The sequence below is a fragment of the Myxocyprinus asiaticus genome, chromosome 20 (genome assembly GCF_019703515.2).
Source record: "Myxocyprinus asiaticus isolate MX2 ecotype Aquarium Trade chromosome 20, UBuf_Myxa_2, whole genome shotgun sequence".
Classification (NCBI taxonomy): domain Eukaryota; kingdom Metazoa; phylum Chordata; class Actinopteri; order Cypriniformes; family Catostomidae; genus Myxocyprinus; species Myxocyprinus asiaticus.
Genome location: NC_059363.1, coordinates 15,254,782 through 15,268,501, shown reverse-complemented (window position 1 = coordinate 15,268,501; position 13,720 = coordinate 15,254,782). Strand labels below are relative to the sequence as shown.

Here is a 13,720-nt window from a genome sequence, read left to right as displayed (position 1 = left end):
TTTCTTCTACAGAACACAAACAACATTTTTTAGAAGAATATCTCTGCTTTGTAAGTCCAGTAAATGCAAGTGAATAGTGACCAGAACTTTGAAACTCCAAAAAGGACATAAAAGCAGCACAAAAGTAATCCATACATCTCCAGTGGTTTAATGTTTGTCTTCTGAACAGTATGATAGGTGTGGGTGAGAAACAGTAAGTCCTTTTTTTTTTTTTACTATAAATCTCCAGTTTCACTTTCACATCCTTCTTTTGTTTTTGGTCAATCACATTCTTGGTGCATTTGGCCCCTACTGGGCAGGGAGGAGAATTTATAGTTAAAAGATATTCTTCTAAAAATCTTTGTTTGTGTTCAGCAGAAGAAAGTCATATACATCTTGGATGGCATGAGGGTGAGTAAATGATGAGAGAATTTAAATTTTTGTGTGAACTATCACTTTAAAGAAAAGCAAAACAAAGGAAAGACAGACACACAGACAGACATTGGATGGATGGATAGATAGACAGATAGATTGCAGCATTGCGTGTTTGTGTTAATGTTCTAGCATGCCAGTTTAGCGCTCAATAGGGCATTTGTGTGCACACTGTGTTGCAGGTAAATGGCAGGGTTTGGTAAAGTGCTGGCCAGCCGATGCAGTGTGTAGGGCCCGGTGTCCAAGCTGACGAAAACATGAACGGGGCGGGGGAGCAGGTTGACATCCTGCCCTCCAACTGCTTGGTTAAAGAGCGCTGGAAAGTGGTAAGTGTGTGTGTGGTTGATAGAGATTGTGTGTGAATATATGATGGTGTCTACTAGTGTATCCATTGGTTTAGCAGCCTAATAACACAAGACGAAATGGTCCACATGTGACAACAGATGCTTTCAAATCATTACACTCTGGCTTCTTTCCAAAAGCATCCAAACCATTTGGTTGTGGGCCAATGCATAGAATTTCTCCTTCAGAAACAAGTAAATGTCCTTAAAATGATCTGTGGAAAAGGTAACAAATTGCCACAGCTTTTTTACTGTAATAGTATTTTTGGTGGGGATTGTGCTAGTTCTTAAAGAGTCTGACTCATCATTGTCTGCTTAAACTTAATCCAGTCAGATCTCAAACTGAAATGATCAGCATAGGACATAGCATGTTTAAGTGAATATTAATGAATATGTTTAGTGCATGTTAATTGAATTGATTGGAATGTTAATTTGTCACTACAAGACAGGGGCCAGTGGAATTTGTTTCCACAATATCCATGTAATGTTATCATGTTGAGTTACTGGGACAGTCTCGCTTAAAGGGATATTTCACCCAAAAATGAGAATTCTCTCAACATTTACTCACCCTCATGCCATCCCAGATCTGTATGACTTTCTTTCTTCTGCAGAACAGAAACAAAGATTTTTAGAAGAAAATCTCAGCTCTGTAGGTTCATACAATGCAAGTGAATGGTTGCCAGAAATTTGAAGCTCCAAAAAGCACATAAAGGCAGTATAAAAGTAATCCAAAATTCTAGTGGTTAAATCCATGTCATTAGAAGCAATATAATAGGTGTGGGTGAGAAACAGATCAATATTTAAGTCCTTTTTTACAATAAATCTCCACTTTCACTTCCACGCATTCTTCATGCATATCGCTATCTACTGTAGCTGGTCAAAGATGGAAATGTATAGTAAAAAAACAAAAAAGGACTTAAATATTGATCTGTGTGTCATCCACACCGATCATATTGCTTCTAAATGGATTTAACAACTGGAGCCTTATGGATTACTTTTACGCTGCCTTTGAGCTTTTTGGAGCTTCATAGTTCTGGCCACCATTCACTTGCATTGTATAGGCCTACAGAGCTAAAATATTCTTCTAAAAATCTTCATTTGTATTCAGCAGAAGAAAGTCATACACATATGAGATGGCATGAGGGTGAGTAAATGATGAGAGAATTTCCATTTTTGTGTGAACTATCACTTTATGCAAAGAGTCTCGATCATGGGTACAATGGTGATGGCCTATTTGCTGGGTTGAGGAGATTTCAGTAATATGTTCAGTAGGTCAAATTTCAGCCATTCAAATTTTCTCAAACTCCTTTTGGTTTCGGTTACAGTTTAGAGTAAATTCAGGTAAATTGGACCACTTTTTTGAATGAGATCGTGGTGAGGCCAGAAATCTCCAAATGAGTGGACCTTGGTGAAACAGGGTGGACCTTTATTCTGTGCCTAATTTCATCGTGAATATAATGAAGTGCGCCCCTTTCCTCAGCCTTTATGAGTCAATATTTGTGCATTTACCTAATACTTAGAGTTGCGTAATTACATGTACAATAACAATATTTATTTATTTATTTATTTATTTATTTATTTACAATTATTACATTTATTATTAGAAATGTATCTTAATAGGTCATATTGATGCAATTGTAATGGGGTTGTCTCTGCGTTGTGTTGAATAAAGCACTCAGTTGACACCATCTCACAACTTTGGTGGATTTTATTCTGTTTAAACACACTGAAAAGCGGTGGTCAGTCCCAATAATCAAGCTTACGCATATTCCACCATAACCACTCTCTCGGCTGGCGCAAATCTGAATCTTTATGTATGCAAAATATAGGACAAGTATACAATAATTACAGATTATTTAACATATAAAGTCTGTTCCTGTTTAAACACATTGAAAAGCGGTGGTCCGTCCCAATAATCATGCTAATGCATGTTGTATAATGAGGATGACATTAAATCAAACATTACTACACATAAAACATGGTAGCTTGAGAAGAGAGCATACAGTACACTTTCAAAACAAAACACATGGCGATGTAAACCCCCCCAAAAATAAGATAAAATTAATTAAAATATTTTTCCGGGGAGCACTCACCCACCACAACCACTCTCTCTGCTGGCGCGAACATTAATGACCCAACCGGAACCAGTTCGCAACACAGCACCAGCCAATGGGTGGAGAGTGCAGCTTAAATATAATTAAAGAGTCATACACAAAATTAAGTAAAGCAAGTGGAAGCACATTTCTGACCCTGTTACACAATGAAAAATGAAATGGCAATATAAATAAATACAATAAATTAAAATAAGAGATAATAAACATTATTATTATTAGACACTTTTCAGTCCACCTGCTTTTCGCAGGTGTTGGCTGGGTTTCCAGAAGCTCTAAGAAGAATGTTAGTAGCACTTAAGTAGTACATAATCTCCGGTGCATTTCCCAAAAGCATTGTTATCTAAGTAAAAACATTTGTAAAATAACGAGAGCTTTGAACCACTCTTAAGTCCATTAAGTGCAACTTAAATGTATCTTTCTCACATCTTTCACAGTTTATCAGAGATAAAGGGACATTAAATAAATTATATTAATATATTTGATCATTGGAAAGCCATTGTACACTGTTTTAGAGGATAAAAAAGTGTGAAAAAATTGCATTGAAATCAACTGGCAGTCTTCACAGTCTGTGACGTGATAGGTCTAAATTAGATCTAAAGATAAATCTAAATTTACATAACACATAATAAAGTATAATGTTTTATTGGCCTTATTTGATAATAATAACTATGATAGCAATAGAAAGATTATCTTATTAAACAGATTTCTTTAGACATACACTATATTGCCAAAAGTATTCGCTCACCTGCCTTTAGACGCATATGAACTTAAGTGACATCCCATTCTTAATCCATAGGGTTTAATGTGACGTCGGCCCACCCTTTGCAGCTATAACAGCTTCAACTATTCTGGGAAGGCTTTCCACAAGGTTTAGGAGTGTGTTTATGGGAATTTTTGACCATTCTTCCAGAAGCGCATTTGTGAGGTCAGACACTGATGTTGGACGAGAAGACCTGGCTCACAGTCTTCGCTCTAATTCATCCCAAATGTGCTCTATCGGGTTGAGGTCAGGACTCTGTGCAGGCCAGTCAAGTTCTTCCACACATTGGGAGCATGGAATTGTCCAAAATCTCTTGGTATGCTGAAGCATTCAGAATTCCTTTCACTGGAACTAAGGGGCCAAGCCCAGCTCCTGAAAAACAACCCCACACCATAATCCCCCTCCACCAAACTTCACAGTCGGCACAATGCAGTCAGACAAGTACCGTTCTTCTGGCAACCGCCAAACCCAGACTCGTCCATCAGATTGCCAGATGGAGAAGCGTGATTCGTCACACCAGAGAACGCGTCTCCACTGCTCTAGAGTCCTGTGGCAGCGTGCTTTACGCCACTGCATCCGACGCTTTGCATTGCACTTGGTGATGTATGGCTTGGATGCAGATGTTCGGCCATGGAAACCCATTCCATGAAGCTCTCTACGCACTGTTCTTGAGCTAATCTGAAGGCCACATGAACTTTGGAGGTCTGTAGCGATTGACTCTGCAGAAAGTTGGCGACCTCTGCGCACTATGCGCCTCAGCATCCGCTGACCCTGCTCTGTCATTTTACGTGGCCTAACACTTCGTGGCTGAGTTGCTGTCATTCCCAATCGCTTCCACTTTGTTATAATACCACTGACAGTTGACTGTGGAATATTTAGTAGCGAGGAAATTTCACGACTGTACTTGTTGCACAGGTGGCATCCTATCACAGTACCACGCTGGAATTCACTGAGCTCCTGAGAGCGGCCCATTCTTTCACAAATGTTTGTAGAAGCAGTCTGCATGCCTAGGTGCTTCATTCTATACACCTGTGGCCATGGAAGTGATTGGAACACCTGAATTCAATTATTTGGATGGGTGAGCGAATACTTTTGGCAATATAGTGTATGTGGGTAAAGTGACCCTGCAGTTTAAAACTTAAATAAATTGGCCTAAATAAATAAATAAAATATGTTTACCATAGGAGGTTAAAGTGTGCTATGAGAGATTCCCTTCATTCTGTTTAGAAAGGTCTTTGAGTAGTTCAGTACTGATGTCCGTCATTTTAATCATGTTCTTTGGCATCTGTTCAATTTCCAGCCAAAGAAACACAGGCTACATGAGGTCCCCTTATTATGATGTGATGCTCATCAGGTACATTCACGTTACACACACTCCTTGCGTCACTTTTATTTATCTTTACAAGCTGAGCAAACATCTGAAACCCTGCCTTACCAAAGCCGTAATTATTTATTTGAATTATGTAATAGTTAATAAATTTCAGCACCTCGACAAGGTTACAAACAACTTCCATGTTTGTTAGTATTTCCAGATTATTTTCATTTTGAGAAGACAAACATCTGGACATATCTGCCAAAGTGATCAGCACCTTTGGACCGGACAGCTTTCATAACAAATCACTTAAGTTCAACTTTATAACGAGCAATCTACATGCTGGTTTGGGAAACAGGCATTACTCCATCTTAAAATAACGAACGATGTCAGTTAAGATGATCGTAAAGGTTTAAGTTACAACGTTATCGGGAAACCAAGCGTTGGCTATTTCCCCAAAGATCGAATCTTTAAAATCTGACAACTCTTATTTGGCTTACATTCTGGGCTACGTGGAGCTGCTGCAATGTCGCAAAATATTACTTTTGGTTAGTAGTCTATGTAAAATAATGGTCTGGTGAAAAACGGGAGTGAATCAGATGTTCTATTTAAAGCTACACTATGTAACCTTTTTTTTTTTTTTTTTTTTTTAAATAACAAAATGTTATTAATGAGAGAGTGCAACAAAAATCCATCTTCCAAACCATGTCTTTAACCAAATACACTTTGATAAACCTATAATAATGATTTATATTTTAGTGCTGTCGGTACGGATTTCGCTGGAAATTGCATACATACGTCATTCGCCCGTGCATGTTGACATCATATCCGTACACAGAGAAAATAAGCTCCGGCTACTGTAGCGCGTGTGTGGGAGTAGCGTGAACCTGAAAGGTTGTTGTCACAATGAATGAGAAAAATTTACCCTGGATCATTCAAAACGGCAAACCTCCAGGGAATAACCGGTTGTAAAAACAAAGAAACCCCGTACAGAGCAGAGTCTACAAGCAAAAAGAGAAAGTGACAGCGTTCATAATAAAACCCGAATTAACATCGGCTTGGTTTTTCAGAGGTGGTGACAACTCTGAGATCTGAAAGGATTTAAAAGCAACCCAGAGATGGCTTTTTTCTTACTCAACAGGTAAGATATTTTATTGATATGGTTTATGTGTAGTTGTGTAATCACACACACACACACACACACACACATACGTCTGTGTGTGTGTGTGGTGAAATACAATTATACTGTAATCTGTGCAGAACATTTCACTTGCTAGCACACGTGTGTATTTTTCTTAATAATGGCAATAATTTATATAAATAAATCCTTTAGTCCTAGGCTTGCCAAGGACATGTGAGTCTTGAAATGATGTTGACCACTGGTTGGTAACAATGGCAATCTATAAATTAGTCACTACTGTGGTCTATTTGGCCAGAATATCCTGTAGTTATAAAAACTTTACAACGTTTGACCTTATTAGACTAGCAATCGTTATGTCTAATGTTAACGAACATTGCCTAACTTTTGTAACGTCATTTATTTCAAAACATCAATGTTTCTAATAAGTCAAAACAACAGCATAAGATATGGCACTTACCTGCTCAGATGACATGTTTTCGGATATCCGTCTTTTCCTTTCTTTCGTTATTTATTTGTCAGTTCGCTCTGATAAGATGTCCTGTATCCAGTGTACACCGGTGCCTTGATCCACATTCATCCGCACAGAGGAGCAGAGCCGAAGCACAACCAAAACAATGTTCTTCCACAAGACGCATGCAGTTTTATTTTTTAACCACTAGAGGGCCTAAAGTTACATATTGTAGCTTTAACAGCTGTCCTAGAGTTGGGGTCTGGGGAATGTTACATTCAAATGGAGGCTAAAGAGTAGACAAGCACAGAAGAGAAACTTCTTGGTCAAGAACCATTACTGAGCTTGTAGCTACTGAATTATGACACATATGACAATTCACCTTTTGTCCCAATGTCCTTGCATCCTGAGATGGTCTGAGATCATATTCAGTATTCTCATAGACGACACTATTCCTGCAAATTGTTCCCAGATAACGAACAGGGAAGAAATAGTGAGAAATAAAATAACTTGTATTATGCGCGTGTTCCTCTAGACACGCTCGCGCTGTGCGCCTGAGCGCCAACGTGCCAATAAACCTCTAAACACACAGAGAATCAGACATGTGCATTGGTGGCTTCTCTTTCATCTGTTTTCCAAAATATGATAAAGTGTGCTTCCTCAAACGCGTGTATTTGTGTCTAACAGCGTTTCTTGTCATTTGTCACTCCGAGAAGTCTTAAAGGTCGCCTGCCACACAGTTGCGGGTAGATGACGAGCAAAATTACCCGCTAATTTCATACCCTGCCATGTCATCTACAGAAACATCTACCACACTCCCAAATAATAATATTAATAATAATAATAATAATAATAATAATAAATTAATTGAGACAAAGCATGAATACATAATTTTGGTACTAAGCGCAGTAAGCGGATCTGTTTACAGGCATGACTGTAGAGAGCTGTGCAGTGCAGAGAACACGAGCGACTCGGTAAGAAGCGCGCCGCAACCCATTTCAGTTCACCATAATCATATCAAACTATTTATTTAAATAGAAAAAAAAATTTCTAACGATATTTAAACAGGAATATGATTATTGTCTTGCATGTGATCTATTTTGCGTGCAACAAAATGCAGTTTCTTTTTATTTGCAAACTGTTCTTATATTCCTGCAGTTTTGATTGGGTGGACCAGCCGTCAATCTGGGTGAACTAGTGCCACTCTGGCCCTTATGTAGCCTCGCGCCTGAGATGAATGACAAAAGAGCCCCAATTCACCCGAATTCACCCTATTGTTGGTCAAAAAATCCAGGCAGTTATAAGCCATAAAACATTTCCTTTGAATTCAGCTGGTTTTTCCTTAGAGTTCAATTGGTTTTTACAGTTCAAGCTCAGGACTCTTTTTGTTTTTTTTGTAACCAACCCTACTATTGGACACTTTCACTTGTGGAATAAATCATGGCTGACCAAACATGGCAAATCTGTGTTTAAAAAACAAACAAAAAAAAAAATGTTTGCTTTTGCATGATGCTGCATCCAGTTTGGGTGTGGCTAGGTGTCACTTTAAGTTCAAGATGACTACCGTATTGGGCAGCTCACAAAATAATATAAAATTTAAAAAAAAAAAAATTGCAGAATGCACATTTAAAATCAATGCAGTCATGACTGACCCTCTATTGTTTCTCTGTGTGTGGATATTCAGCTGAAGAAGATAGGGGGTGGCGGGTTTGGGGAGATATATGAGGCCTACGACCTGTTGACACGGGAAAATGTAGCGCTAAAGGTGGAATCTGCCCAACAGCCCAAACAAGTGCTAAAAATGGAGGTTGCTGTACTGAAAAAACTGCAAGGTGAGGAGACAGAGAATACGTGTACATTTTGTGCCCTTTTTATCTGTTCTGATACATATTTATTGAGATCATGAATCAGATGGGGGAATTGAAGAAAAGGATTACCTCTCTCTCTCTCTCTCTCTCTCTCTCTCTCTCTCTCTCTCTGTCTTTTATAACCTTCATAAAGGACATGCTATAAATTTCCAGATGTCCTCTGGTCACTGCCTCTGCACCTGCTCACTAAATGTGTTTTGTATGTGAGAGTGTGTTTATGAGAATGTGTATATGTCCGTAGTCAACACTGGATGGAAAATGTCAGCTGGAATACAGCATCTGAAACTTATGTGTAATATCTGTGACATTGCTGCTTTGTGCAGGAAAGAATCATGTTTGCAAATTCATTGGATGTGGGAGAAATGACAAGTTCAATTACGTTGTAATGCAGCTGCAGGTACGGTAGGATTTTAATTCTGTTTCTATGTGTGTGTGTCTGTATGTGAGAATGAGAGACTGCAGCTGATACTCTCTCTCTTTCTCTCTCTGTAGGGAAGAAATCTGGCTGATCTGAGGCGGAGTCAGCCTAGAGGGACATTCAGTTTGAGTACGACTCTACGGCTGGGGAAACAGATCCTGGAGTCCATTGAAGCCATTCACTCTGTGGGCTTTCTGCACCGAGACATTAAACCTGTACGTCTCACTCTCCTCTCCTCTCCTCTCCTCTCCATGCCCGTCAGATAGTCTCTTAAGACAGGATGGTCAATCTGGCATTTATTTTTTCCAATCCATTTGCCTGGCTGTACCCTACTACACAAACACAGGACAGCTGATACTGGTGTCTCTTCTATCCATAGTCTAACTTTGCCATGGGCCGGTTGCCGTCCACCTGTAGGAAATGTTACATGCTGGACTTTGGATTAGCTCGTCAATACACAAATACAAATGGGGAGGTACGGCCGGTAAGTATTACTTTGGCTTTATTTTGTGGTAAATCTAAATACTCCTACCTTCTTTATATTTTCTCAACTGTTTCTATTCTTAATTTAATGGGTTTCAAGCATAACATTGTCTTTCAGTGCAAAGACAGAAAGTTTGTTAATAATAAGAAACATTTTCAATTTTTCAAATTTCTGTTTCCTGTATATGCACATTAGTTTTATGTATAGTTGCAATGTTTTATGTTTCATGAGTTATTTTGTTGTATTTTCCTTTCCTAATAAATCTTATTATTTGTATTTTGAATTTATTTTTATGTTTCACTTTTCTCAGTTTTGTTTTGCAGTTCTGTTTTTGGCTCTCATGTTGAATCGCATGCTCCCCCACCAAAGATGTTTGTCCCTGTTACCATAGCGACAGTCACATTGTGAGTTTTCCAAAATTAGCCTCTTTCCTCTGAAGGCCTATAGAAACTCATATCTAATGCCTGTGCCCTTAAATTATAGACCCTTAGTCCTGCACTTTGTTCACTTTGACTTTTGGACACATCCACACCTCTGCTACACCATCTCATACCTGCATCCTGCACCTTTATATGCAATGTCCCTGTACAGTATATGTGAAAAACCCCTCGTACGTGAGCTTAACAAATGCACACAATCAAGAGGGAATCCCCATAAAAAGGCAAAATAAAAAGTAACAAATACATTTATCATTTTTGTTGCTACACGCTTCTATACTTTTCTTCTCATGTTTGGTTGGTTTTGCTTTATATTTACTTAATCCAAACTAACTCAAAGTGTAATATTAAAATGGCACGAATCCTTATTGTGAGGCTCTTTTAAATGTCTACTCTAGCCGAGGACAGTAGCAGGATTCCGAGGAACAGTTCGCTATGCTTCCATTAATGCACATAAAAATAAGGTGAGTCTAGTCATAGCACTTATTTATGCTAAACGAAAATGTACTGCTCCTATAAATTTCTAAAACTAACAGACTTTTACTTGGCTAAATTCTTCGTTTTATTTGAATGTAATCACTGCGCTCTTATAAAAATCCTGTGATCTAGTGAAAATGTAACACTGTTTTGCATCATAAGTGTTTCTTTTGTTTTCTAATGATGTCATCTGAAAATAGTTTTCAATACCTGTTTTTAAAAATAAATAAATAAATGTATTCTTCTTAACAGGAAATGGGTCGTCACGATGATTTGTGGTCATTGTTTTATATGCTGGTAGAGTTTACGGTTGGACAGTTACCCTGGCGAAAGATAAAAGATAAGGTAAGACACATTAGCTCTCACATTAGCCAGTGACTATGAATATAATGGGATTGAACTGAGTGAATTAACCTTCATTGTACTCAGTCATAAAAGCTTTGGCTTAAAATATTTAAGGCTCTTTGAATTTTTTCCTATTAAATGTTTTTGTAATGTGTCTGATGAACAGGAGCAGGTGGGACAGATTAAAGAACGTTATGAGCACAGGATGTTGTTGAAACACATGCCTGCTGAGTTTCATATCTTCTATGACCATGTGCTGGATTTAGATTACTACACCAAACCTGATTATCAGGTAAATTATTCAAATATACCGCTAGTCAACCAACTGCTCTTGTGTATACACCAGAAATACTTTTCAAAGTTGTGGACTATTTTTGGCTCTTTGGACTGTGGTGTCATACCTTAATTTTCAAGATCTCCTTTAAATCTTAATTTTCTCACTCTTTCTTATTTTTTTGATCTTCTCTTGTCTCTGTAGTTGCTAATGTCAGTGTTTGAGAACAGCATGAAAGAGAGGGTGATAACAGAGAATGAGTCATACGATTGGGAAAAATCTGGAACAGATACAGCCCTCCCTAGCAGCACAAACACACCACCACAACAAAACACAAGGCAAACTGCTGCCATCGTGGGGTAAGAATATAAACATGTTTACACATACTCCTACAAAAGATCATGACAGACCACTGACTTTGAATAGACTCAAATGTGACTGTGGATTGACAGTGATCTGACTTTAAAAATAATCTGATTTGACTCTGAATTGACTCTGATGTGACTGTGAATAGACTCGTGACTTTTAGACTGACTCAAATGTTACTTTGAATAGAATATTATGTGACTCTGAAAAGACACTAATGTGACTCTGGATTGACTCTGATGTGACTGAACAGATTCTGATGTGACTTTAAAAAGACTGATGTAATTCCGGATTGACTGATGTGACTGTGAATAGACTTTAATGTAACTTTGGATTGATTTTGTTGTGAATAGATTGACTCTGATTTGTCTGTGAATAGACTCTGTTGTGAACTCTAGACTGACTCTGTTGTGACTTTGAAAATATTCTGATTCACATTACTCTGGATTGACCCTGTTGTGACTGGATTGACTCTGATGTGAATTTGGATTGACTGATGTGACTTTGAATATATTCTACTGTAACTTTGGAGTAACTCTGATGTGACTGTGGATTGACTCTGCTGTGAATCTGGATTGACTGATGTGAATTAATAGACTCTAATGTAACTTCAGATTGATTTTGATGTAATTCTGGATTGACTCTGATGTGTTGTGAACTCTAGATTGACACTTATGTGACTTTGAACAGTTTCTGATGTGACTCCCAGTTTACTTTGATGTGAATTTGGATTGACTGATGTGACTTTGAAAAGAATCTGCTGTGATTATGAATAAACTCTGATGTGACTTTGGATTGACTCTGATGTGACTCCGGATTGACTCTAATGTGACTCTGGATTGACTGATGTGACTCCGGATTGACTAATGTGACTGGATTGACTGCATAGATTCTGATTTGACTTTAAACAGATTCTGATGTGACTCTAGATTTACTCTCCTGTGACTCTGGATTGACTCTGGTGTGACTTTTTATAGATTTTGATCTGACAATGAATTGGCTCTGATGTGACTCTGGATTGACTGATGTGATTCTGGATCTGTTGGGATTCTGATATGACTCTGGATTGAGTCTGATGTGACTAAATAGAATTGTTTGTGAATCTAACATGTCTCTGATGGCTCTTGATTGTCTCAGGTTGGTGAATGTGATACCAGTACCTGGGGAATTACCAAGGGAAAACACTGATGATGTTTTGCAAGATGAACACCTGAGTGACCAGGAGAATGCCCCACCTGGTCTGATACCCAGTAGGCCTAGCGAACCCGCACCAGCCCAGCCTGCTGGTAAAGGTTGGGACGAAACTGACTTCAACCGTAACAAACTCAGGATCAGCATTAGTAAGGTAGTATATTATGTGTAAAGCATTAACATTTAGTTTCATTGATTGTGTCCTCAAAAGACAATTGAATAGTAAATCTGGAATAGTTGCAAGATCTCCAAATGAAAAAATTTGCTGAATTGGAATACATCATCATTTCCAACCAAACAGAACCTAAACAATACTGTAAATATAAATCATTTGTGTAACACTTTCAGACACAGGTAGCGGCAGAAGAGGGAGAGGAGTCTGCAGGAGGAGTACGGTCTGTGTCCCCAGTGAGGGGTGGTGAAGCAGACACTCAGGCCCGCCCTCCGAGGTACCGGAGAGTTAACAGCCCAGAATCAGACCACCTGTCTGCTGCTGAGGATAGAGGAGATGGCATGGATAAACGGTAAGGAGAGCTTGTGATTCTATAAAGGTGATCATCCTGCCCCCCATGGTGACCTTTAGAAAGGTATTTTACTTTTTGTTCACCCAACCGACCATATATATCTTGTTAGTAAGAAAAACACAGAAACTGCTCTCTGAGGTGAAAACATGTAAAGTTTTGTTTTGTGCTATAACGTTCTGCTCTGGCATTTAGGACTGCATCTGTGAATTAAATAAAAGAGAAGTGCATTCTCTGTGCATATTCATCTTATTATGGTAACATATGGCATTTTGAGGATCATAACAGCTTGTCATTCTAAAGTAATAATAGGATTTTTAATAGGACTAGACTAAGATTAAAACTAATAGAATTTTCTTTGAAAGGAAATAATGTTGCATATATTATGTAGAGAAATATAAGAGATGTTCTCTGTGCATACTCCGCTTATTATGGTAACATATGGTATTTGTGGGATCATATCTTGACTAGGTTAAGATTAAAGACTACTACAGTCATATTTTAATGGAGACAATACATATTTTCATGTCCCCTTTTGGTTTGAATATCTGTTTTTTTATATTATTATGTGATGTTTATTAATCCAAAAATTATGGCTTGATCTCAGTGTTTTATTATTATTATCGGATTAGATAATCACATCAGATTATTTATAATATATTATCTGAGATTAATGCTACATTTAATAATATGGTTCCAAAAGACATGTCATACTGCTTTGGTCCAAAAAAAAAAATGCCTATGTTTTTAAACCAATGTTTTCATAATTAGTTGATTACACACTCCAGCTAATTATGCGAATTACAACAAAA

The 13,720-nt window shown here is 38.0% G+C and overlaps 1 protein-coding gene across 3 annotated transcripts in view; it reads left to right on the top strand.

The window, feature by feature from the left end:
- Positions 1-13,720, top strand: part of ttbk1b (tau tubulin kinase 1b) — a 40,580-nt gene that overhangs the window by 7,101 nt on the left and 19,759 nt on the right. Inside the window, exons 1-12 of one of the 3 annotated variants that reach the window (XM_051647124.1) lie at positions 510-593; positions 627-737; positions 8,212-8,359; positions 8,719-8,792; positions 8,888-9,028; positions 9,193-9,297; positions 10,133-10,198; positions 10,464-10,556; positions 10,723-10,848; positions 11,035-11,189; positions 12,334-12,541; positions 12,736-12,911. In XM_051647124.1, coding sequence (XP_051503084.1) covers positions 630-737; positions 8,212-8,359; positions 8,719-8,792; positions 8,888-9,028; positions 9,193-9,297; positions 10,133-10,198; positions 10,464-10,556; positions 10,723-10,848; positions 11,035-11,189; positions 12,334-12,541; positions 12,736-12,911 — 1,400 coding nt within the window. In that variant the 5' untranslated portion in view covers positions 510-593; positions 627-629. Of the gene's footprint in view, positions 1-509; positions 738-8,211; positions 8,360-8,718; positions 8,793-8,887; positions 9,029-9,192; positions 9,298-10,132; positions 10,199-10,463; positions 10,557-10,722; positions 10,849-11,034; positions 11,190-12,333; positions 12,542-12,735; positions 12,912-13,720 lie in introns of those variants that run through there. The other 2 variants (XM_051647123.1, XM_051647125.1) reach the window with 2 other exon arrangements.